Raw genomic sequence first — 27,095 nt, forward strand, 5'->3', positions numbered from 1 at the left:
TGTCGTCGGTGTAATGAGATATTTAACCTTCATCTAGTTCTGCTCGGAGTCAATCTATAAAGATATATTTACTTTATACAAAGTAACGATGGGCTATGATCCTTTATGTACTCAAATGCTGTAGCTCTTTTTATCGGATCTGTATAAGTGTGTTGTAGGCGTGCTGTCGGAGGTTATGTTGATAGGATATTTATAACATAACTTAGGCCCATCATCTGGCCGCAGCCCAAACTGTGTGGATTATAGCTAGTTGCGGACAACGGTCAAACACCACAGTAAAACCAGACAACGATCAAACACTACAGTAAAACCAGAAAAGTTCAAATTAAATAGGTAAGCATCATAGCTGGTCAGACATAAAACTCGAACACTAAGTAACACTTAATTAAATGGCTGTCTTTCAGTGTCTTTACCTACTGTAAACCGGTCCATGTTTTACTTATTGAAACTTAAGCTAAACTCATGCGAATATTTCTGAGGTGTAATTTAGAGCAAATTTTCATGTGTGCGTATCCTTAGCTGTGAACGAAAAGTTTTTTGTAATTGTCAAAGCCTAAGTTTTCCATTTTTAATGATTAGCGCACTGACAAGTTTTTGGAACTCTCCTGTGTACAATTAAATATCGTTTCTTTCCGCTTGGTGGCGCTAACGACTACTCGAGTAGGAAAAGAACATGGCGGAGAAAGAAGCGTCTGCTGCTAAGAAGGAGCCGGTAATACCGGTCGCTCGGCCTAGAGTGAGAGGTCTCGACCTTCTACGAGACCCACTCCTGAACAAGGTATAAGACGTTTATAAATAACAAAGGTAGTTTTGTACAAAAATGAAGATTATGAATTATTTCTATTTTATAATGTATCGAAATGTTATCGGGTCAAACTGACTGTGCTCAGTGTGCTGTGTGTGCGCGCACTGCAGCCTCACGGATCCGAGTTTTTCGTTTAAACTGCCCCCGTACAACTGTAAATGTTTCTTATTTTATAAATTTTCTTTCAATCGGTATCTTTTTGTATTATTTCACTTTTTGGTATTGCTCACGTTTAAGCCACATGACATGCCTTGGCTTTCGTGGTAACTCGGGAACGTCGACTGATGATTATAACGGCAGACCCTTCAAATCACATTAATACACTTATCTTACAAGGTCGTCACTGCTCTATATCGGTAATTAGCACAAGGACGGACATACAGCTGCATGATAGTGAAAACTGGGGCATACATTATATATACTTGCAGAGTAGCTTTACTCTATATTGTTACATGCTTATAGTTTATTAGTAATAAAACTACAAATATTTTAATCTGACTTGGACATAATTCCAAAGTCCATACACCATGTTAACTATTCCGTTTTTAGTTCATAGTGAACAATCTGAAAGAAGGCAATAATTGTATTATAAATTTTAATATACTACAGTAACCATCCTCTTGTTACTACTAGATGTACTAGTAGCTGCACTGGTGCAGGTCTGTAAAAAAATATACATATAAATATACAGAAAGCTATGTAGGCCTACAGATAACATACAAACTGATCAGATAATGTATCTAATAAGTAGTAAAATCTGTTTAAAAATATATCTGCAAACATGATATATATGACACTGTATTAAGACTTCAAAGAGAAGATCTAGACCAACTTTTCAAACAGGCATTCCCTCAGTCTTCAATTCAGATATTCTGTTGCATTTAGTCATAAATCATTTTGTCTGTGTGTCTGACTGATATCATATGAACCTCTGGATAGATTTAGTTTATATTTACGTACAGAATTTAGGTATTGATGGTCATTGTTCAAGCTAAATGTTAAATGTCAAAGTTTTGACACTTGAATGACCACTTCCAAAATGAAAAGCTTGTGTCCAAGATATCCGATAAACCCCTGGACAACAAAGACACATTCAAATAAAACATGCGTCACATGAATAGTACAAATGTCGCAAAGATGCAACTGCTTTGACCTCCATGTATGTGTGTTGGGGCCTAAGTTTCTTCAGTTTGAATTAATATCAACTGTAATTTTAATGAAATAATGATGTATCCATACATCCCTTGACCATACTTTCAACAGTACAATGACAATGATCCAGTAGTTGAATTGATGTGTTCTATTTATTTAACAAATCCAAACATTTTATTTGTCAGGGCCTGGCATTCACCTTGGAAGAAAGACAGATCCTTGGCATTCATGGTCTTATGCCTCCTGCCCAATTAAACCAAGAACAGCAGGTTTATACAGTGATGGAGAATTTCTATCGCTGGCAAAACGATCTTGATCGCTACATCTATCTCATGGCTCTCCAAGACCGAAATGAAAAACTTTTTTATAAAGTAGTCTCAGATCATGTGGAGCTGATGATGCCAGTAATCTATACTCCAACAGTAGGGTTGGCCTGTCTCAAGTATGGCCTCATCTACAGAAAACCCAGGTAGGGAACATGTAAATCATCTTCTCATCTACAGATACCCAGTAAGAGAACATGCATATGTAAATCATCTTCTCATCTACAGATACTCAGTTAGAGAACATGTATATCATCTTCTCATCTACAGATACTCAGTTAGAGAACATGTATATCATCTTCTCATCTACAGATACTCAGAGAACATGTAAATCATCTTCTCATTTACAGAAAACTTTAAAAAGGAACACGTACATCATCTCATCTAAAGAAAACTTAAATAGGGAACACATATATATCATCTTCTCATCTATAGAAAACTTTAATAGGGAACATGTACATCATCTTCTCATCTACAGAAAACTTGGTTAGGGAACATGTATATGTTCATTGGGGAACAAACCATGCTATACTTTATCAAGAATCTGACTTAATACCACTTACTAAAAGAAGACTTTGCTATTATTATAACAATTTATCACTTTCATATAATCGTGTGGCCTAATTCCCGTTGCAGCAAAGATCTGCACAATGAAATATTCTGAAATGAAAAAAAAAATGTACATTATCTTCTCATCTACAAAAAACTCAAATAGGGAACTGGTACATCATCTTCTCATTTACAGAAAACTCAAATAAGGATCACTACATCATCTTCTCTTCTACAAAATCCAGGAATGAATAATGTATCAATTACTTGTATGCATATTGTAGAGTTAATAACACTGTACTTAAATTAGTAGCCCTGGGCTTGTTTGGTAGTCATGGCGATAAATGTGTATCTTTATAGAGCACTTTACCCTACCACCTTAACTTTCTTTAATTACTACATGTAATTTTCTCCATTTGCAAAAATGAAAAAATTCTATATATATTGTTCATTGTCTTTAATTTCAGTCCAAAAAGGGTTACTTGTGTATACACTATGTAGTCTAAAATAGGGGGTTTACTTGTAGTATCCACTCTATTGAGTCTAGATCTGTTTCTTTGTTATTCTGGAACACCAATTATGTAATTCATAACCAGATTCTCACCAACGTCCCTTCTGAAGGATTAAAATTCTTCCATAATAGAAGTAAGAAAAATGCACTTTAAATAAATTTGGAAACAAAAATGAGGAATAAACTTGTGTATATATAGTAGGACGGATGTAGACCTCATTGTTATGGAGACTGGTCTAGAATGATTAGTGTCATTAGTGTGAGAGACTGGTCTAGAATGGTTAGTGTATGATAATATATATTGGCTCCCTGTGAAGGTGCCCATCTGGTGTATAACCACACTGAGTCAACAACTGCCTTCTATGTACTGTATTGATTTCAGGACAATTTTGAAAGCAACTGTTCTGGTAAAAGCACCGAATATCATTTAGGCTGTGGGATCAAACCTTTCTGTCGAAGGGTAAATTATGAAGGACATTGTCCACAGTGAACTGCAAATTTAGTGATTTCAGTAAAAGATGCTCTAAACATAATGATAATGCTATAGTTCTGAGACAGGCTCAGTAAAAGATGCTCTAAACATAATGATAATGCTATAGTTCTGAGACAGGCTCAGGAAAAGATGCTCTAAACATAATGATAATGCTATAGTTCTGAGACAGGCTCAGTAAAAGATGCTCTAAATATAATGATAATGCTATAGTTCTGAGACAGGCTCAGTAAAAGATGCTCTAAACATAATGATTATGCTATAGTTCTGAGACAGGCTTTTGAAGAGTTCAACTATCCATAGGTATTAGATTGTTGGAATTACAAAACTCTAATGCTGTATATATATGAGGTTTTCTCTGGTCATATATACAATTACTATAAACGATAATTTTTTGGCTCTAGTGCCGTTTTTAGTGTTGATGGAGTGTTAAGAATCCATATAAGTGATATAAAAACTGATAATAGAACTATATAATGATTCAATTTGCATTACTATTTCATGTTAAACTTGGCACTGTAATTTTGTATTTCAGAGGTCTGTACATCACAATCAAAGACAAGGGCCATGTGGCCGATGTTCTCAGTAACTGGCCAATCGATGATGTTAAGGTAACTTGACCAATTCACCTGATAAGAAGCTTGTTTCATTACTTATTAACCTGAAAGGAGAAAAAGTTTGTCAGTTTGGGATGGGTCTTTGTCCTATTTCAGGAAGAAAAATGATCAACTGGGAAAAAAATGTTGAGGAAAAACCTAAAATTTGAAAATTATGCATCAATATACATCTGTTTAAAAATATTTGTTGGAAAATTGATTGTCAATGAGATCCAGACATGGTGTTTGTTGCCTGATGTAATAACATAAGTAGCCAGCTGGCCAGTATATAATTACACAGTGTTTCTGATGCAGGCTATCGTGGTGACGGATGGTGAGAGGATCCTAGGTTTGGGAGACTTAGGATGTTACGGGATGGGAATTCCTGTAGGAAAGCTGTCACTGTACACTGGACTGGCTGGCATCAAACCAAACCACTGTCTTCCCATCATGCTCGATGTCGGCACTAATAACGAGGTAACACTGCTGTAATGTAGAATACTGGTTGTATCTTCTCACATACTATTGACTGCCAACCTGACGGGTAGTTCAGGACACCTTTCCTTGTTACTAATTGTTATCTACCATATTTCCAGACTTTACTCAAGGACCCACTGTACATTGGTCTACGTCAGAAACGGGCACCGGGGCCCAAATATGACGAGTTTGTTGATGAGTTCATGTCAGCTGTTGTTGCTAGGTATGTACAGAACTATTAACATTCTCATGGTTTATTTTAGTATCAGAAATTAATGAAAAATAATTTTCTTTAAAAACATTTTAATGGTATTGAAGATAAAGTTTATACAATAAAGACAAATTTGATTGTGTTATACTACCGGATATTGGAGTTATTCTTTTAACCACAGGTATGGGCCAAGTACCCTGATACAATTTGAGGACTTTGGTAACCACAACGCCTTCAGGTTCCTAGAAAAGTACAGAAAGGGGTACTGTACATTTAATGATGACATTCAAGGTAAGGTTTAGTTGATCTATCTATATAAATGCATACACATGTATTGGAACTGAAGAAATATTTCAAAAGCTTTTTTAAAGAGAAACATGTTCATTTCTTAATAAGACAGTGACAAGAAAGGAGTATAGATACAGTTGTTTTACAGGTACAGCAGCGGTCGCTGTGGCCGGTATACTGGCAAGTCTCAAAATCACCTGCAAATCTCTGCACCAGAATGTGTTTCTGTTTCAAGGAGCAGGGGAGGTAATATTCCGACTCAGAGTGCATACTTATACCAGTGATTGACATGATTATACTGTGTTTACTGACTGTTTGGTAGAGTTGTGTAGACTCTCATGAAGCCATACTATCATAAGCCAAAACATTTGACCAATATAGGCATTTGACATTTTCCTCTGGAGTATTAGGGTACAATAAAATATATCTAATGAGTGTAATATGTGATATATTGGTATATTCCAAAAGAAGCACCATTTTATTTAAATTAAAATTAAAATGAAATACCTTAACAAGCCTTAGTTTGACCACCATTTTAGTCTTTCTGTGACAGGTTTACCAGATATACTGTAATAAATATTCCAGGCCTCTATTGGGATCGCCAAGCTGCTTATGATGGCTATGAAAGAGTCGGGAATGACGGAGACTGAGGCTCTCGAAAGGATTTGGATGGTTGATTCTCGTGGTCTTATTGTTAAGGTGATTTGATTTTTGGTGTCAAATAAACCTGTTACCTCCCTCAAAGTGATTGACATCTGTACAGAATTTATTATAGATAAAAATCTTCCATGTTGGATATAATTCCCCATTCGACTGTATGCTAGTATATACCATATACGCAAATAAGCCCCTAACATAAAAAAAAAAGTTATTGAAGTTTAGGAAGTGCTTGTTTCTGAACAACTTTTAGCTTAGTATTTGAACTTTGATAATTCTGCAAAAATTAAAGCTGTTTATTTGTAGTCATTTATAAACTAAATTCTATATCTTCTCAGATACATATAGAGTGTAAGGACAAGTTGTTAATTTTCCTTTTAGGTATTAATTTTACTGAATTTTAAGAATATTGCTTTTTATCTAAAATGATAATTAAATCCCAATTATTTTACTCAAATTTGTATTGATATTTTACTGGTGTGTTAAAACTTGACCTGCTTATATCAGAATCGTCCATCAGGCGGAGTAACTGGGGAGAAGATCTTGTTTGCCCAGGACTCCAAACCGATTGACAAACTTGAAGATGTAATCAAGGAGATCAAGCCCACAGCTATCATAGGTAAAATAAGGAAATTTCTGTCATTTTTGTTTTTGTTGATGGGATCCTCACTCCACAAATGTTGGTAGAGGTTGAGCAAACACTAAAAAGCATATTTTTGTCAAGTTATTCCTAGATGTGAGGTATTACAAAGGAAATCAATACAAGTGTATCACACTATACTGTGTGTATTACCTAAATAAGTGATCAACAGTTTAGTTTTAAGAACAATACCTGACAATCACTTTGATCTCCATTATCATTATTAAAAGAGTCCAATCAACTATTTCATCAAATTAACTTCCAGGAGCTGCAGCGGTGCCGGGTGCATTTAATGAGCAGGTATTGAAGGACATGGCTGCCAATCATGAAAGACCAATCATATTTGCTCTCAGCAATCCAACCAGTAAGGCAGAATGCACAGCTGAACAGGCATATCAACACACTGAGGTAGATATTGGTTATCTCCCTTATATTTACACCATATAGCAAGTCCAACTGTTCACATGGGTTATCTCCCTTATATTTACACCATATAGCAAGTCTACAATGACCAAGCTTATTATACCCCCGCAACGAAGTTAGGGGGGTATACTGGAATCAGGTTGTCTGTCCGTCCGTCCGTCTGTCCGTCTGTCCGTCTGTCTGTAGACGCATTTTGTCCGGACAACTCCTCCTAAACCGATGGGCCAATTCAAATGAAACTTTACACAAATAGTAATGATCATGTGTAGATGTGCATGCCACTTTATTTTTCTCAAAATTATGGTTGCTATGGCAACTGGTCACTATAAACAGGTTTTCCTATAAGAACCATAACTTTAAGTTTGTCCGGACAACTCCTAAACCGAAGGGCTGATTTCAATGAAACTTCACACAAATATAGAGGACCATGTGTAGATGTGCATGCCACTTTTTTTTTTTAGCCCACCATCATCAGATGGTGGGCTATTCAAATCGCCCTGCGTCCGTGGTCTGTCGTCCGTCCGTCCGTCCGTCCCTCCGTCCGTCCCTCCGTCCGTCCGTCCCTCCGTCCGTCCGTAAACAATTCTTGTTATCGCTATTTCTGAGAAAGTACTGAAGGGATCTTTCTCAAATTTCATATGTAGGTTCCCCTTGGTGCCTAGTTACGCATATTGCATTTTGGGACCGATCAGAAAACAAAATGGCCGACAGGCAGCCATCTTGGATTTTGACCATAGAAGTTTGTTATCGCTATTTCTGAGAAAGTACTGAAGGGATCTTTCTCAAATTTCATATGTGGGTTCCCCTTGGTGCCTAGTTATGCACATTGCATTTTGGGACCGATCGGAAAACAAGATGGCCGTTTGGCAGCCATCTTGGATTTTGACAATTGAAGTTTGTTATCGCTATTTCTGAGAAAGTACTGAAGGGATCTTTCTCAAATTTCATATGTAGGTTCCCCTTGGTGCCTAGTTACGCATATTGCATTTTGGGACCGATCAGAAAACAAAATGGCCGACAGTCAGCCATCTTGGATTTTGACCATAGAAGTTTGTTATCGCTATTTCTGAGAAAGTACTGAAGGGATCTTTCTCAAATTTCATCTGTGGGTTCCCTTTGGTGCCTAGTTATGCACATTGCATTTTGGGACCGATAGGAAAACAAGATGGCAGTTAGGCAGCCATCTTGGATTTTGACAATTGAAGTTTGTTATCGCTATTTTTGAGCAAGTACTGAAGGGATCTTTCTCAAATTTCATACGTAGATTCCCCTTGGTGCCTTGTTATGCATGTTATATTTTGGGACCGATCGGAAAACAAGATGGCCGTTTGGCAGCCATCTTGGATTTTGACAATTGAAGTTTGTTATCGCTATTTCTGAGAAAGTACTGAAGGGATCTTTCTCAAATTTCATATGTAGGTTCCCCTTGGTGCCTAGTTACGCATATTGCATTTTGGGACCGATCAGAAAACAAAATGGCCGACAGGCAGCCATCTTGGATTTTGACCATAGAAGTTTGTTATCGCTATTTCTGAGAAAGTACTGAAGGGATCTTTCTCAAATTTCATATGTGAGTTCCCTTTGGTGCCTAGTTATGCACATTGCATTTTGGGACCGATCGGAAAACAACATGGCCGACAGGCAGCCATCTTGGATTTTGACCATTGAAGTTTGTTATCGCTATTTCTGAGAAAGTACTGAAGGGATCTTTCTCAAATTTCATATGTAGGTTCCCCTTGGTGCCTAGTTACGCATATTGCATTTTGGGACCGATCAGAAAACAAAATGGCCGACAGGCAGCCATCTTGGATTTTGACCATAGAAGTTTGTTATCGCTATTTCTGAGAAAGTACTGAAGGGATCTTTCTCAAATTTCATATGTGGGTTCCCCTTGGTGCCTAGTTATGCACATTGCATTTTGGGACCGATCGGAAAACAAGATGGCCGTTTGGCAGCCATCTTGGATTTTGACAATTGAAGTTTGTTATCGCTATTTCTGAGAAAGTACTGAAGGGATCTTTCTCAAATTTCATATGTAGGTTCCCCTTGGTGCCTAGTTACGCATATTGCATTTTGGGACCGATCAGAAAACAAAATGGCCGACAGTCAGCCATCTTGGATTTTGACCATAGAAGTTTGTTATCGCTATTTCTGAGAAAGTACTGAAGGGATCTTTCTCAAATTTCATATGTGGGTTCCCTTTGGTGCCTAGTTATGCACATTGCATTTTGGGACCGATAGGAAAACAAGATGGCAGTTAGGCAGCCATCTTGGATTTTGACAATTGAAGTTTGTTATCGCTATTTTTGAGCAAGTACTGAAGGGATCTTTCTCAAATTTCATACGTAGATTCCCCTTGGTGCCTTGTTATGCATGTTATATTTTGGGACCGATCGGAAAACAAGATGGCCGTTTGGCAGCCATCTTGGATTTTGACAATTGAAGTTTGTTATCGCTATTTCTGAGAAAGTACTGAAGGGATCTTTCTCAAATTTCATATGTAGGTTCCCCTTGGTGCCTAGTTACGCATATTGCATTTTGGGACCGATCAGAAAACAAAATGGCCGACAGGCAGCCATCTTGGATTTTGACCATAGAAGTTTGTTATCGCTATTTCTGAGAAAGTACTGAAGGGATCTTTCTCAAATTTCATATGTGAGTTCCCTTTGGTGCCTAGTTATGCACATTGCATTTTGGGACCGATCGGAAAACAACATGGCCGACAGGCAGCCATCTTGGATTTTGACCATTGAAGTTTGTTATCGCTATTTCTGAGAAAGTACTGAAGGGATCTTTCTCAAATTTCATATGTAGGTTCCCCTTGGTGCCTAGTTACGCATATTGCATTTTGGGACCGATCAGAAAACAAAATGGCCGACAGGCAGCCATCTTGGATTTTGACCATAGAAGTTTGTTATCGCTATTTCTGAGAAAGTACTGAAGGGATCTTTCTCAAATTTCATATGTGAGTTCCCTTTGGTGCCTAGTTATGCACATTGCATTTTGGGACCGATCGGAAAACAACATGGCCGACAGGCAGCCATCTTGGATTTTGACCATTGAAGTTTGTTATCGCTATTTCTGAGAAAGTACTGAAGGGATCTTTCTCAAATTTCATATGTAGGTTCCCCTTGGTGCCTAGTTACGCATATTGCATTTTGGGACCGATCAGAAAACAAAATGGCCGACAGGCAGCCATCTTGGATTTTGACCATAGAAGTTTGTTATCGCTATTTCTGAGAAAGTACTGAAGGGATCTTTCTCAAATTTCATATGTGGGTTCCCCTTGGTGCCTAGTTATGCACATTGCATTTTGGGACCGATCGGAAAACAAGATGGCCGTTTGGCAGCCATCTTGGATTTTGACAATTGAAGTTTGTTATCGCTATTTCTGAGAAAGTACTGAAGGGATCTTTCTCAAATTTATATGTAGGTTCCCCTTGGTGCCTAGTTACGCATATTGCATTTTGGGACCGATCAGAAAACAAAATGGCCGACAGTCAGCCATCTTGGATTTTGACCATAGAAGTTTGTTATCGCTATTTCTGAGAAAGTACTGAAGGGATCTTTCTCAAATTTCATATGTGGGTTCCCTTTGGTGCCTAGTTATGCACATTGCATTTTGGGACCGATCGGAAAACAAGATGGCCGTAAGGCAGCCATCTTGGATTTTGACAATTGAAGTTTGTTATCGCTATTTTTGAGCAAGTACTGAAGGGATCTTTCTCAAATTTCATACGTAGATTCCCCTTGGTGCCTTGTTATGCATGTTATATTTTGGGACCGATCGGAAAACAACATGGCCGACAGGCAGCCATCTTGGATTTTGACCTTTGAAGTTTGTTATCGCTATTTCTGAGAAAGTACTGAAGGGATCTTTCTCAAATTTCATATGTAGGTTCCCCTTGGTGCCTAGTTACGCATATTGCATTTTGGGACCGATCAGAAAACAAAATGGCCGACAGGCAGCCATCTTGGATTTTGACCATAGAAGTTTGTTATCGCTATTTCTGAGAAAGTACTGAAGGGATCTTTCTCAAATTTCATATGTGGGTTCCCCTTGGTGCCTAGTTATGCACATTGCATTTTGGGACCGATCGGAAAACAACATGGCCGACAGGCAGCCATCTTGGATTTTGACCATTGAAGTTTGTTATCGCTATTTCTGAGAAAGTACTGAAGGGATCTTTCTCAAATTTCATATGTAGGTTCCCCTTGGTGCCTAGTTACGCATATTGCATTTTGGGACCGATCAGAAAACAAAATGGCCGACAGGCAGCCATCTTGGATTTTGACCATAGAAGATTGTTATCGCTATTTCTGAGAAAGTACTGAAGGGATCTTTCTCAAATTTCATATGTGGGTTCCCCTTGGTGCCTAGTTATGCACATTGCATTTTGGGACCGATCGGAAAACAAGATGGCCGTTTGGCAGCCATCTTGGATTTTGACAATTGAAGTTTGTTATCGCTATTTCTGAGAAAGTACTGAAGGGATCTTTCTCAAATTTATATGTAGGTTCCCCTTGGTGCCTAGTTACGCATATTGCATTTTGGGACCGATCAGAAAACAAAATGGCCGACAGTCAGCCATCTTGGATTTTGACCATAGAAGTTTGTTATCGCTATTTCTGAGAAAGTACTGAAGGGATCTTTCTCAAATTTCATATGTGGGTTCCCTTTGGTGCCTAGTTATGCACATTGCATTTTGGGACCGATCGGAAAACAAGATGGCCGTAAGGCAGCCATCTTGGATTTTGACAATTGAAGTTTGTTATCGCTATTTTTGAGCAAGTACTGAAGGGATCTTTCTCAAATTTCATACGTAGATTCCCCTTGGTGCCTTGTTATGCATGTTATATTTTGGGACCGATCGGAAAACAACATGGCCGACAGGCAGCCATCTTGGATTTTGACCTTTGAAGTTTGTTATCGCTATTTCTGAGAAAGTACTGAAGGGATCCTTCTCAAATTTCATATGTAGGTTCTCCTTGGTGCCTAGTTATGCATATTGCATTTTTGGACCGATCAGAAAACAACATGGCCGACAGGCAGCCATCTTGGATTTTGACCATAGAAGTTTGTTATCGCTATTTCTGAAAAAGTACTGAAGGGATCTTTTTCAATTTTCATATGTAGGTTCTCCTTGGTCCGTCGTATTGCATTTTTTGGACCAATCTGAAAACATTGTCGACAGACAACCATTATCGCTTAATCTCAAATTTCATATATAAGTTTAATTTCCCTTGTTTAAAAAGTACTGGAGGGATATTTCTCAATTGATACAGATTAGTAAAATGAAGGGAAAAGTAGAGAAAAGATCAATCTGACATGGAACCTATGAAGATCATTCAATGGTGGGCGCCAAGATCCCTCTGGGATCTCTTGTTCAAAACTATGGTTGCTATGGCAACTGGTCACTATAAACAGGTTTTCTGATAAGAACCATAACTTAAAGTTTGTCCGGACAACTCCTCCTAAACCCAAGGGCCGATTTCAATGAAACTTCACACAAATATAGAGGACCATGTGTAGATGTGCATGCCACTTTTTTTTTTTTTTCAAAACTATGGTTGCTATGGCAACTGGTCACTATAAACAGGTTTTCTGATAAGAACCATAACTTAAAGTTTGTCCGGACAACTCCTCCTAAACCCAAGGGCCGATTTCAATGAAACTTCACACAAATATAGAGGACCATGTGTAGATGTGCATGCCACTTTTTTTTTTTCTTTCAAAACTATGGTTGCTATGGCAACTGGTCACTATAAACAGGTTTTCTGATAAGAACCATAACTTAAAGTTTGTCCGGACAACTCCTCCTAAACCGAAAGGCCGATTTCAATGAAACTTCACACAAATATAGAGGACCAAGTGTAGATGTGCATGCCAATTTATTTTTCTCAAAATTATGGTTGCTATGGCAACTGGTCACTATAAACAGGTTTTCAGATAAGAACCATAACTTTAAGTTTGTCCGGATAACTCCTCCTAAACGAAATGGCCAATTTCAATGAAACTTCACACAAATATAGAGGACGATGGGTAGATGTGCATGCCACTTTCTTTTTTTTTTTTTTAGCCCACCATCATCAGATGGTGGGCTATTCAAATCGCCCTGCGTCCGTGGTCCGTCGTCCGTCCGTCCGTCCCTCCGTCCGTCCGTCCGTCCGTCCGTAAACAATTCTTGTTATCGCTAATCCTCAGAAAGTACTGAAGGGATCTTTCTCAAATTTCATATGTAGGTTCCCCTTGGTGCCTAGTTATGCATATTGCATTTTGGGACCGATCGGAAAACAACATGGCCGACAGGCAGCCATCTTGGATTTTGACCATTGAAGTTTGTTATCGCTATTTCTGAGAAAGTACTGAAGGGATCTTTCTCAAATTTCATATGTTGGTTTCCCTTGGTGCCTAGTTATGCATATTCCATTTTGGGATCGATCGGAAAACAACATGGCCGACAGGCGGCCATCTTGGATTTTGACCATTGAAGTTTGTTATCGCTATTTCTGAGAAAGTACTGAAGGGATCTTTCTGAAATTTCATATGTGGGTTTCCCTTGGTGCCTAGTTATGCATATTGCATTTTGAGACCAATCGGAAAACAACATGGCCGACAGGCAGCCATCTTGGATTTTGACCATTGAAGTTTGTTATCGCTATTTCTGAGAAAGTACTGAAGGGATCTTTCTCAAATTTCATATGTGGGTTTCCCTTGGTGCCTAGTTATGCATATTGCATTTTGGGACCGATCGGAAAACAACATGGCCGACAGGCAGCCATCTTGGATTTTGACCATTGAAGTTTTTTATCGCTATTCCTGAGAAAGCACTGAAGGGATATTTCTCAAATTTCATATGTGGGTTTGCCTTGGTGCCTAGTTATGCATATTGCATTTTGGGACCGATCGGAAAACAACATGGCCGACAGGCAGCCATCTTGGATTTTGACCATTGAAGTTTGTTATCGCTATTTCTGAGAAAGTACTGAAGGGATCTTTCTCAAATTTCATATGTAGGTTCCCCTTGGTGCCTAGTTATGCATATTGCATTTTGGGACCGATCGGAAAACAACATGGCCGACAGGCAGCCATCTTGTATTTTGACCATTGAAGTTTGTTATCGCTATTTCTGAGAAAGCACTGAAGGGATCTTTCTCAAATTTCATATGTGGGTTTCCCTTGGTGCCTAGTTATGCATATTGCATTTAGGGACCGATCGGAAAACAACATGGCCGACAGGCAGCCATCTTGGATTTTGACCATTGAAGTTTGTTATCGCTATTTCTGAAAAAGCGATGAAGGGATATTTCTCAAATTTCATATGTGGGTTTCCCTTGGTGCCTAGTTATGCATATTGCATTTTGGGATTGATCAGAAAACAACATGGCCGACAGGCAGCCATCTTGGAATTTGACCATTGAAGTTTGTTATCGCTATTTCTGAGAAAGTACTGAAGGGATCTTTCTCAAATTTCATATGTAGGTTCCCCTTGGTGCCTTGTTATGCATATTGCATTTTGGGACCGATCGGAAAACAACCTAGCCGACAGGCAGCCATCTTGGATTTTGACCATTGAAGTTTGTTATCGCTATTTCTGAGAAAGTACTGAAGGGATCTTTCTCAAATTTCATATGTAGGTTCCCCTTGGTGCCTAGTTATGCATAATGCATTTTGAGACCAATCAGAAAACAACATGGCCGACAGGCAGCCATCTTGGATTTTGACAATTGAAGTTTGTTATCGCTATTTCTGAAAAAGTACTGAAGGGATCATTCTCAAATTTCATATGTAGGTTTCCCTTGGTGCCTTGTTATGCATATTGCATTTTGAGACCAATCAGAAAACAACATGGCCGACAGGCAGTCATCTTGGATTTTGACAATTGAAGTTTGTTATCGCTAATTCTCAGAAAGCACTGAAGGGTTCTTCCTGAAATTTCATATGTAGGTTCCCCTTCGTGCCTAGTTATGCATATTGCATTTTGAGACCAATCGGAAAACAACATGGCCGACAGGCAGCCATCTTGGATTTTGACAATTGAAGTTTGTTATCGCTATTTCTCAGAAAGTACTGAAGGAATCTTTCTCAAATTCCATATATAGGTTCCCCTTGGTGCCTAAATCTTAAATTTTATATATAGGTTTCCCTTGTTTGAAAAGTACTAGAGGTTTCTTCTGAATTTACACAGATTAGTAAGACTTAGAAGAAGAGAAAAGTAGAGAAAAGATCAATCTGACATGGAACCTATGAAGAACATTCAATGGTGGGCGCCAAGATCCCTCTGGGATCTCTTGTTTAAATTATGGTTGCTATGGCAACTGGTCTCCGATAAGAACCATAACTTTATGCTTGTCCGGACAACTCCTCCTAAACCGAAGGGCCGATTTCAATGAAACTTCACACAAATATAGAGGACCATGGGCAAATGTGCATGCCACTTTCTTTTTCTCAAAGTTATAGTTGTTATGGCAACTGGTCACTATATTACTGGGTTATCTTAGTTAGCCTCTAATTAACAGTTCCAATTCACCATTGACTCGTGCAGATTGCGGGGGTATTAGTCAGCCATCCTGGCATAAACGACCAGGCCCCAGATGTTCACATAGGTTATCTCCCTTATATTTACACCATTCAGCAGAGTCCACAATGACTGAGCTAATAAAGAGACATGTTCATATGGATTATCTCCCTTATATTTACACTGTACAGCAGAGTCCACAATGAATGACCAAGCTTATAATTAAGAGACATGTTCACATAGGTTATCTCCCTTATATTTACAATTTTCAGTAAATTTCTGTATTCATTTAATGAATAATTTAGCCATTTTCATGAAATGTTTTCTCTTAACAGAGATATTTTTTCTATTATACTATATTTTGCTTTAGGGACGGTGTGTTTTTGCTAGTGGCAGTCCATTTAAAGAAGTGACCTATGGTGGAAAGAAGTATTGCCCAGGGCAAGGCAACAATGCCTACGTGTTTCCTGGAGTGGCACTGGCTGTCATTGCATGTGACATCAGAGTCATCACTGAGGAAATCTTCCTGGAGTCAGCTAAAGTATGTATTGCTTTTTTAAAGATTTAAGTTAGTTTATGATGTATTTTCCTTCCTTGTACATTCCTTCATAACTAATGTATGTTACTATAGTTACTGGCGGATACGGTAACGAAGGATGACCTTGCTGAAGGTCGTGTCTACCGTTCCCTTGTCTGTATCTGTTGTATGTTACTATAGTTACTGGCGGATATGGTGATGACCTTGCTGAAGGTCGTGTCTACCCTCCTTGTCTGTATCTGTTGTATGTTATTATAGTTACTGGCGGACATGGTGATGACCTTGCTGAAGGTCGAGTCTACTCTCCCTTGTCTGTATCTGTCGTATGTTACTATAGTTACTGGCGGATATGGTGATGACCTTGCTGAAGGTCGTGTCTACCCTCCCTTGTCTGTATCTGTTGTATGTTACTATAATTACTGGCGGATATGGTGATGACCTTGCTGAAGGTCGTGTCTACCCTCCCTTGTCTATATATGTTGTATGTTACTATAGTTACTGGCGGACATGGTGACGAAGGATAATCTTGCTGAAGGTCGTATCTACCCTCCCTTGTCTATATCTGTTGTATGTTACTATAGTTACTGGCGGACATGGTGACGAAGGATAATCTTGCTGAAGGTCGTGTCTACCCTCCCTTGTCCAACATTCTAGAAGTGTCCACCAAGATGGCTGTTGGTTTACTCGAGTATGCTTACATGAACAAGTACGCCCACCTCTACCCGGAGCCTGCTGACAAGGAGGCATATATACGTTCCCTTCAGTACAACACTGACTATGACAACTTTGTACCACCCATGTACAGCTGGCCGGAGTCTAACATGTAAGCTATAATACAAGCTGTGATGTAACCATCAGTCACCACCAGACGTAGATGTAATGATGATCTTTAGAATTAAGTTGATATTACTGGGACAATTTATCTATATCAGATTCACACATATAAAGATGCTTCCAACTAGTTTGGTTTGAAGAAACTGTATTTTGATTGGAAAGCCATGAATCAAGTTTAGATTTTGTGGTTATTATTGAATGATACTTCTGTATGATATTTATTTTTATTTTGCCATTGTTTCCAACTACATCAATCACTACTATAGTATAGACATGAGCAATAATTTGTTGTTAATGGATTGAATTAATGTGATCGCTGTGTTTACCTTAATGTGTTGATTACAGAGTGTCTAGGGAAGGGTTTGTATATTACTAACGTGTGATGTTACACACTTTTACACTATTTTGCAGTCGTGTTATGTCACTGATAGGTTGAAGTATACCATTATGATCTATTCTTATCTTTTTATGTTGTTTATAACTCTACGACAGCAAAGATATTTTTTATCTTGGATTTAGTTAATTTGCTGTGTTTTTCACGTTAAAAAGTTTTATTTTTAAAGTGTTTGTCACAGATGATCTTTTTGTTGTTATACCTGTTATAAGTCTGTGATAAACTACAACAAAGGATGATTATGGAACTAACCACACTCGGCTAACCTGACTGTCATACATTCCAAACATCTACACAAAGTTTAGCTATACCAAACACTGAGAATGAATACTTAATTATACATTGAATTACATCACAATTCATGAATATTATACACAGTTGATGACATCACAATTCATGAATATTATACACAGTTGATGACATCACAATTCATGAATATTATACACAGTTGATGACATCACAATTCATGAATATTATACACAGTTGATGACATCACAATTCATGAATGTTATTATACACAGTTGATGATTACTTACTTATACAAAGTTAAACTTACTATGCTGCTATCTGTTGGAAAACAATTTGTTGAAGTATATATTCTTATTTAAAGATTTAAACTTCAAAAGTCTTAGATCTCTGTCAGCTATAAGATCTCTGTCAGCTATAAGATTCATGTCAGCTATAAGGTAAATGTCAGCTATAAGGTTAATGTCAGCTATAAGGTCAATGTCAGCTATAAGATCTCTGTCAGCTATAGGATTCATGTCAGCTATAAGGTTAATGTCAGCTATAAGGTTAATGTCAGCTATAAGGTCAATGTCAGCTATAAGGTCAATGTCAGCTATAAGATCTATGTCAGCTATAAGATCTATGTCAGCTATAAGATTTATGTCAGCTATAAGATCTATATATGTCAGCGATAAGATTTATGTCAACGATAAGATTTATGTCAGCTATAAGGTTAATGTCAGCTATAAGATCTATGTCAGCTATAAGGTTAATGTCAGCTATAAGATTTATGTCAGCTATAAGATTTATGTCAGCTATAAGATCTATATATGTCAACTATAAGATTTATGTCAGCTATAAGATCTATATATGTCAGCTATAAGATCTATATATGTCAGCTATAAGATCTATATATGTCAGCGACAAGATCTATGTCAGCTATAAGATTTATGTCAACTATAAGATTTATGTCAGCTATAAGATCTATGTCAGCTATAAGATTCATGTCAGCTATAAGATCTATGTCAGCTATAAGAATTATGTCAGCTATAAGATGTTTTGGCCACCAGATACATTTGTAGTTAAGCGGTGAAGTGGTGGCCGCCACATTAATTAATTTCACAACCACGAAAAATGTATTCTTAGTTGAGCCTTATACTCTTTTGTACACTGGATATATCTTCATGACTTTATACAAAGCTAATTTTACTTTATAAACATGTAACCACAATGAGTTCCAGCTGTAACATTACAATATAGAAAACACTTTTCAGTATTTTAATAAACCAAGACGTTAAAATGATTACTGTCCAAGCATTTTTACCTGTTACGTGTTTATTAGTTTGTTTAGTTGTTGATTTGTAGTATTTGTTGTTTAAGTGAATAAAAAAACCCTGATTTGTTGACTTTCTCATCACATAATCAATAACTGACCTTTAACATTGTGTGTTTGATGTTTAGCACTTTGTGATACTTTGTTTGACGACGTGAAGGATTCTGTTGTGTTCTGTACATGAGTGTTAACCTGTAGTATTAACCCACAACACTGCAGTAACACCACAGTAATCTGTAACCTGTAGTATTAACGTACAACACTGTAGTGACACCACAGGAATCTGTAACCTGTAGTATTAACCCACAACACTGTAGTGACACCACAGGAATCTGTAACCTGTAGTATTAACCCACAACACTGTAGTGACACCACAGGAATCTGTAACCTGTAGTATTAACCCACAACACTGTAGTGATACCACAGGAATCTGTAACCTGTAGTATTAACCCACAACACTGTAGTGACACCACAGGAATCTGTAACCTGTAGTATTAACCCACAACACTGTAGTGATACCACAGGAATCTGTAACCTGTAGTATTAACGTACAACACTGTAGTGACACCACAGGAATCTGTAACCTGTAGTATTAACCCACAACACTGTAGTGACACCACAGGAATCTAACCTGTAGTATTAACCCATTACACTGTAGTGATACCACAGGAATCTGTAACCTGTAGTATTAACGTACAACACTGTAGTGACACCACAGGAATCTGTAACCTGTAGTATTAACCCACAACACTGTAGTGACACCACAGTAATCTGTAACCTGTAGTATTAACCCACAACACTGTAGTGACACCACAGGAATCTGTAACCTGTAGTATTAACCCACAACACTGTAGTGACACCACAGGAATCTGTAACCTGTAGTATTAACCCACAACACTGTAGTGATACCACAGGAATCTGTAACCTGTAGTATTAACCCACAACACTGTAGTGACACCACAGGAATCTGTAACCTGTAGTATTAACCCACAACACTGTAGTGATACCACAGGAATCTGTAACCTGTAGTATTAACGTACAACACTGTAGTGACACCACAGGAATCTGTAACCTGTAGTATTAACCCACAACACTGTAGTGACACCACAGGAATCTGTAACCTGTAGTATTAACCCACAACACTGTAGTGATACCACAGGAATCTGTAACCTGTAGTATTAACCCACAACACTGTAGTGACACCACAGGAATCTGTAACCTGTAGTATTAACCCACAACACTGTAGTGATACCACAGGAATCTGTAACCTGTAGTATTAACGTACAACACTGTAGTGACACCACAGGAATCTGTAACCTGTAGTATTAACCCACAACACTGTAGTGACACCACAGGAATCTGTAACCTGTAGTATTAACCCACAACACTGTAGTGACACCACAGGAATCTGTAACCTGTAGTATTAACCCACAACACTAGTGATACCACAGGAATCTGTAACCTGTAGTATTAACCCACAACACTGTAGTGACACCACAGGAATCTGTAACCTGTAGTATTAACCCACAACACTGTAGTGATACCACAGGAATCTGTAACCTGTAGTATTAACCCACAACACTGTAGTGACACCACAGGAATCTGTAACCTGTAGTATTAACCCACAACACTGTAGTGATACCACAGGAATCTGTAACCTGTAGTATTAACCCACAACACCGTAGTGACACCACAGGAATCTGTATCCTGTAGTATTAACCCACAACACTGTAGTGACACCACAGGAATCTGTAACCTGTAGTATTAACCCACAACGCTATAGTGACACCACAGGAATCTGTAACCTGTAGTATTAACCCACAACACTGTAGTGACACCACAGGAATCTGTAACCTGTAGTATTAACCCACAACACTGTAGTGATACCACAGGAATCCATTCTGTATCCTGTAGTATTAACCCACAACACTGTAGTGACACCACAGGAATCTGTAACCTGTAGTATTAACCCACAACACCGTAGTGACACCACAGGAATCTGTATCCTGTAGTATTAACCCACAACACTGTAGTGACACCACAGGAATCTGTATCCTGTAGTATTAACCCACAACACCGTAGTGACACCACAGGAATCTGTAACCTGTAGTATTAACCCACAACACTGTAGTGACACCACAGGAATCTGTAACCTGTAGTATTGACCCACAACACTGTAGTGACACCACAGGAATCTGTAACCTGTAGTATTGACCCACAACACTGTAGTGACACCACAGGAATCTGTAACCTGTAGTATTAACCCACAACACTGTAGTGACACCACAGGAATCTGTAACCTGTAGTATTAACCCACAACACTGTAGTGACACCACAGGAATCTGTAACCTGTAGTATTAACCCACAACACTGTAGTGACACCACAGGAATCTGTAACCTGTAGTATTAACCCACAACACTGTAGTGACACCACAGGAATCTGTAACCTGTAGTATTAACCCACAACACTGTAGTGATACCACAGGAATCTGTAACCTGTAGTATTAACCCACAACACTGTAGTGACACCACAGGAATCTGTATCCTGTAGTATTAACCCACAACACTGTAGTGATACCACAGGAATCTGTATCCTGTAGTATAACCCACAACACTGTAGTGACACCACAGGAATCTGTAACCTGTAGTATTAACCCACAACACTGTAGTAACACCACAGGAATCTGTAACCTGTAGTATTAACCCACAACACTGTAGTGACACCACAGGAATCTGTAACCTGTAGTATTAACCCACAACACTGTAGTGACACCACAGGAATCTGTATCCTGTAGTATTAACCCACAACACTGTAGTGACACCACAGGAATCTGTAACCTGTAGTATTAACCCACAACACTGTAGTGATACCACAGGAATCTGTAACCTGTAGTATTAACCCACAACACTGTAGTGACACCACAGGAATCTGTAACCTGTAGTATTAACCCACAACACTGTAGTGATACCACAGGAATCTGTATCCTGTAGTATTAACCCACAACACTGTAGTGACACCACAGGAATCCATTCTGTATCCTGTAGTGTGTCTGACAGAGAGGATATAATGTGTTAATTAAAGGACAAAACAGTTTATGATGGAGTCCTTGTTATAAGTGTATAGAATTCCATAATTCAGTTGTTACTTGTGCAATTCCATATTTTAGATTATATACCTTATTGTTAATAACTTGTTGTAATTAATGTACAAATACATATCTACCTACAGTTTGATGTCACCAATGACCACTGTACTGAGGAGTCACCAATGACCACTGTACTGAGGTGTCACCAATGACCACTGTACTGAGGTGTCACCAATGACCACTGTACTGAGGTGTCACCAATGACCACTGTACTGAGGTGTTATGTGGTGGTGTCACCAATGACCACTGTACTGAGGTGTCACCAATGACCACTGTACTGAGGTGTCACCAATGACCACTGTACTGAGGTGTTATGTGGTTGAGTCACCAATGACCACTGTACTGAGGTGTCACCAATGACCACTGTACTGAGGTGTCACCAATGACCACTGTACTGAGGTGTTATGTGGTTGAGTCACCAATGACCACTGTACTGAGGTGTCACCAATGACCACTGTACTGAGGAGTCACCAATGACCACTGTACTGAGGTGTTATGTGGTTGAGTCACCACTGACCACTGTAATGAGGAGTCACCACTGACCACTGTGCTGAGGAGTCACCAATGACCACTGTACTGAGGTGTCACCAATGACCACTGTACTGAGGTGTCACCAATGACCACTGTACTGAGGTGTCACCAATGACCACTGTACTGAGGAGTCACCAATGACCACTGTACTGAGGTGTTATGTGGTTGAGTCATCACTGACCACTGTACTGAGGAGTCACCAATGACCACTGTACTGAGGTGTCACCAATGACCACTGTACTGAGGAGTCACCAATGACCACTGTACTTAGGAGTCACCAATGACCACTTTACTGAGGTGTCACCAATGACCACTGTACTGAGGTGTCACCAATGACCACTGTACTGAGGTGTCACCAATGACCACTGTACTGAGGTGTTATGTGGTTGAGTCACCAATGACCACTGTACTGAGGAGTCACCAATGACCACTGTACTGAGGTGTCACCAATGACCACTGTACTGAGGTGTCACCAATGACCACTGTACTGAGGTGTCACCAATGACCACTATCTTGGGGTGTTATATGGTGGAATCTCCTGGTTTGTATAAGGAATTTATATGGTCACTAGCCAAAACATGTTATTGTTGATAACTATTTCAGGTTTAAAATCTGAGACTTTTGCCTTGTCAATCAAGTCGGACTTAGTCCATATCTATACACTTTGCAGCAGATAATATGTATTTTATCTTTATATTATCTTATTACTCTGTAATTATGTCACATTCATGTGTCCATTCCAGGATGTTTATAACATTGAATTGAACTAGATGCCATCTGTAATAAATCTGTTTATGTCTAGTTAAAAGTACTTTACTCAGACCTGGTGTTAAAGTAAAGTAACATATGTTCTTTGTGTATGTATATACATACCAGAAATCCATTTTACTACATGTGTATGTCCTATCTTGACAAATTGTTACCAGATATATTTTTGTTTTACATGTACTGAGTATCTCTTCTATTGACACTTTATATATACATTTCTATATCTACAATATGTAGTGTGATATTTACCATATAGTCAATAAATGGTTTAAATTAATTTATCTTGTCTTTATTTTATTGTTATTTCATCTCCTTATTACTAATTAATGAGGACCTTTCTAATAGCACCTTGACTTTACACTTAAGTTCCCAATTTCCACTTTAATACTTACTCGGACTTTGAACTACATTTTCCACTTCAATACTGACCTTGAATTTTAACGAAACTTTCCACTTTGATACTGACTTCTACCACAATCCAAGTTTCCACTTTAATACTGACCTTGACCTTAAACTAAACTTTACACTTTGTTCTTAACCTTAAATCTGTGTTTCAACTTTGAAACTGACCTTGACCTTGAAAAAAAATTCCACTTTCAAAATTGGTACTGTTTATCTTTATAAATATTCTCACCTTAGTATGGAGAGATAGATACTGATCTCCACTTCCTGACTTTAGAATTATTATGAATTGCCTTTTTCTCGAGAGTGAGAACATGATCTGAGAGTGACAGGTAAAGACAAGCGATATACATGTGAGATAAATGAATAATGACAAATGCACAATTTATTGACTTCAGTTGACTCATTAATTCCTGGAACTGCGTTACATAATGTTTAATGTATGAAGAGTGTATGTAGCAAGGGAGACAAATTCGACTCCAGACAAATATTGTCACCAAACTGTTGGCTACTGGTGGTTGCTTGGTCTAGTTTTCAGCAAGGTTATATATATATACACCCATGTTTCTGCTGAATGACTTCCTGGGCAGTGAACTAACAACTTTAACCTCCTTGTACTTAAACACTTTATTTAGGCCTTGTCCCCATTAGCTTATCAAACTCTACAATGAACCTGATCTTGACTCCACCAGAGGTGTGTTCATCAAGGAGATGATATTCACAACAAACTACACTGTAACGTACCTGATCTTGATTCCTCCAGCAGGCATGCTCAGCCTTAGTACTGATGTTCCTTGCCAACATGGTCTGTCTGCAGCTCTGACATCCAAATTTTAGCCTGTCTTCCACCACTTGTCTGCGAGGCGATTTTCCTGGGGGATCCCACTTCAAACTCACCACCCGCATATCCCATTCATAATTTGTCTCGAGGTCCCGGCCAATCCTCATGATGGATCCCTCAGCTGTAATTCAAATCAGTTCAAACTTCCTACTCGACACTGTACCAACTCGAAACAACACACGAGGATGTCTCATCCCACATCACTAGGACACAGGAGTACCAGTATTGAAGTAAAGATGTTATCCAAAATGGCAACATTCCTGTAGAATGCCTGGCTTATGTGGCTACAATTTACTTGTTAAATTGGCATTGATTTCCTGCTACTTATGTCCTCAACCTATTTTCTGATTTGACGGGATCTGGTACATTATTATTGATGTATCACTTTGAAGAGTATCAATTATCACATCACAAAACACTTCTCTTAGACAAGGTAGAAGTTCATCACCTTCACCTGGAACAAATAGCAATGACAGTAGTTATTAGTGACCTGTATACATAGGGATGAAGTTATTAGTGACCTGTATTCTAAATTAAGCATTGTAAATTAGCCCATTCAGGTTCTGTACTTATTCATTCTGACTTCAGATTGGTTTGATATGCTCTATAAGGAAGGAAAGGTTCTCATAAAGCTGCACATCTGACACTGCAGAGAGACTCATTAATGATATCAAAAGAAATGTCCTAACCTTTGAATGGGTAATGGTTATTAGGATATTGGTGATGGTAATACTATTGGGGGATGGTAATATTAATAGAAATATTGGTGATGGTTATAGTAATGGAGATATTGGTGATGGTAATAGTAATGGAGATATTGGTGATGGTTATAGTAATGGAGATATTGGTGATGGTAATATTAATGGAGATATTGGTGATGGTAATAGTAATGGAGATATTGGTGATGGTAATACTATTGGGGGATGGTAATATTAATAGAAATATTGGTGATGGTCATAGTAATGCAGATATTGGTGATGGTAATATTAATAGAGATATTGGTGATGGTAATATTAATAGAGATATTGGTGATGGTAATAGTGATGGAGATATTGGTGATGGTTATAGTAATGGAGATATTGGTGATGGTAATATTAATAGAGATATTGGTGATGGTAATAGTAATGGAGATATTGGTGATGGTAATAGTAATAGAGATATTGGTGATGGTTATAGTGATAGAGATATTGGTGATGGTAATAGTGATGGAGATATTGGTGATGGTAATAGTGATGGAGATATTGGTGATGGTTATAGTAATGGAGATATTGGTGATGGTTATAGTAATGGAGATATTGGTGATGGTAATAGTAATGGAGATATTGGTGATGGTAATAGTGATGGAGATATTGGTGATGGTAATAGTAATGGAGATATTGGTGATGGTAATAGTAATGGAGATATTGGTGATGGTAATAGTGATGGGGATATTGGTTATGGTAATATTAATAGAGATATTGGTGATGGTTATAGTGATGGGGATATTGATGATGGTTATAGTAATGGAGATATTGGTGATGATAATAGTAATGGAGATATTGATGATGGTAATAGTGATGGAGATATTGGTGATGGTTATAGTGATGGAGATATTGGTGATGGTTATATTAATAGAGATATTGGTGATGGTAATAGTAATGGAGATATTGGTGATGGTAATAGTAATGGAGATATTGGTGATGGTAATAGTGATGGAGATATTGGTGATGGTAATAGTAATGGAGATATTGGTGATGGTAATAGTAATGGAGATATTGGTGATGGTAATAGTAATGGAGATATTGGTGATGGTAATAGTAATGGAGATATTGGTGATGGTTATAGTAATGGGGATATTGGTGATGGTAATAGTGATGGAGATATTGGTGATGGTAATAGTAATGGAGATATTGGTGATGGTAATAGTAATGGAGATATTGGTGATGGTTATAGTAATGGGGATATTGGTGATGGTAATAGTAATGGAGATATTGGTGATGGTTATAGTGATGGAGATATTGGTGATGGTAATAGTAATGGAGATATTGGTGATGGTAATAGTAATGGAGATATTGGTGATGGTTATAGTAATGGGGATATTGGTGATGGTAATAGTGATGGAGATATTGGTGATGGTTATAGTGATGGAGATATTGGTGATGGTAATAGTAATGGAGATATTGGTGATGGTTATAGTGATGGGGATATTGGTGATGGTTATAGTGATGGGGATATTGGTGATGGTAATAGTAATGGAGATATTGGTGATGGTTATAGTAATGGAGATATTGGTGATGGTAATAGTAATGGAGATATTGGTGATGGTAATAGTAATGGAGATATTGGTGATGGTAATAGTAATGGAGATATTGGTGATGGTTATAGTAATGGAGATATTGGTGATGGTTATTGTAATGGAGATATTGGTGATGGTAATACTATTGGGGGATGGTTATAGTG

The 27,095-nt window shown here is 38.2% G+C and overlaps 2 protein-coding genes across 34 annotated transcripts; both read left to right on the forward strand.

Annotated features, from left to right (window-relative positions):
- Positions 1-34: 34 nt before the first annotated feature.
- Positions 35-23,688, forward strand: LOC117328271 (NADP-dependent malic enzyme-like). Of its 33 annotated transcripts, none has more exons than XM_033885770.1 (15): positions 674-778; positions 2,143-2,426; positions 4,366-4,441; positions 4,742-4,903; positions 5,023-5,126; positions 5,296-5,405; positions 5,551-5,648; positions 5,988-6,101; positions 6,567-6,678; positions 6,965-7,107; positions 16,012-16,182; positions 16,761-22,487; positions 22,553-22,604; positions 22,644-22,799; positions 22,865-23,688. In XM_033885770.1, the coding sequence occupies exons 1-12, from the start codon at positions 674-676 to the stop codon at positions 17,004-17,006; spliced, it is 1,725 nt and encodes a 574-aa protein (XP_033741661.1). In that variant the 3' UTR covers positions 17,007-22,487; positions 22,553-22,604; positions 22,644-22,799; positions 22,865-23,688. The 33 variants fall into 33 exon arrangements, with proteins under 33 accessions (XP_033741678.1, XP_033741643.1, XP_033741661.1 ...); XM_033885775.1 differs by having other exon boundaries at positions 22,670-22,799; XM_033885778.1 differs by having other exon boundaries at positions 22,696-22,799; positions 22,839-23,688.
- Positions 23,689-25,545: 1,857 nt separating this feature from the next.
- On the forward strand, positions 25,546-27,093 carry LOC117328510 (uncharacterized protein DDB_G0290685-like). Its single transcript, XM_033886047.1, has one exon. It carries the CDS (start codon positions 25,546-25,548, stop codon positions 27,091-27,093), a length of 1,548 nt encoding a protein of 515 aa, XP_033741938.1.
- The last annotated feature ends 2 nt before the right edge of the window (positions 27,094-27,095 follow it).

The sequence above is a fragment of the Pecten maximus genome, chromosome 5, assembly GCF_902652985.1.
Source record: "Pecten maximus chromosome 5, xPecMax1.1, whole genome shotgun sequence".
In the NCBI taxonomy this organism is placed as follows: domain Eukaryota; kingdom Metazoa; phylum Mollusca; class Bivalvia; order Pectinida; family Pectinidae; genus Pecten; species Pecten maximus.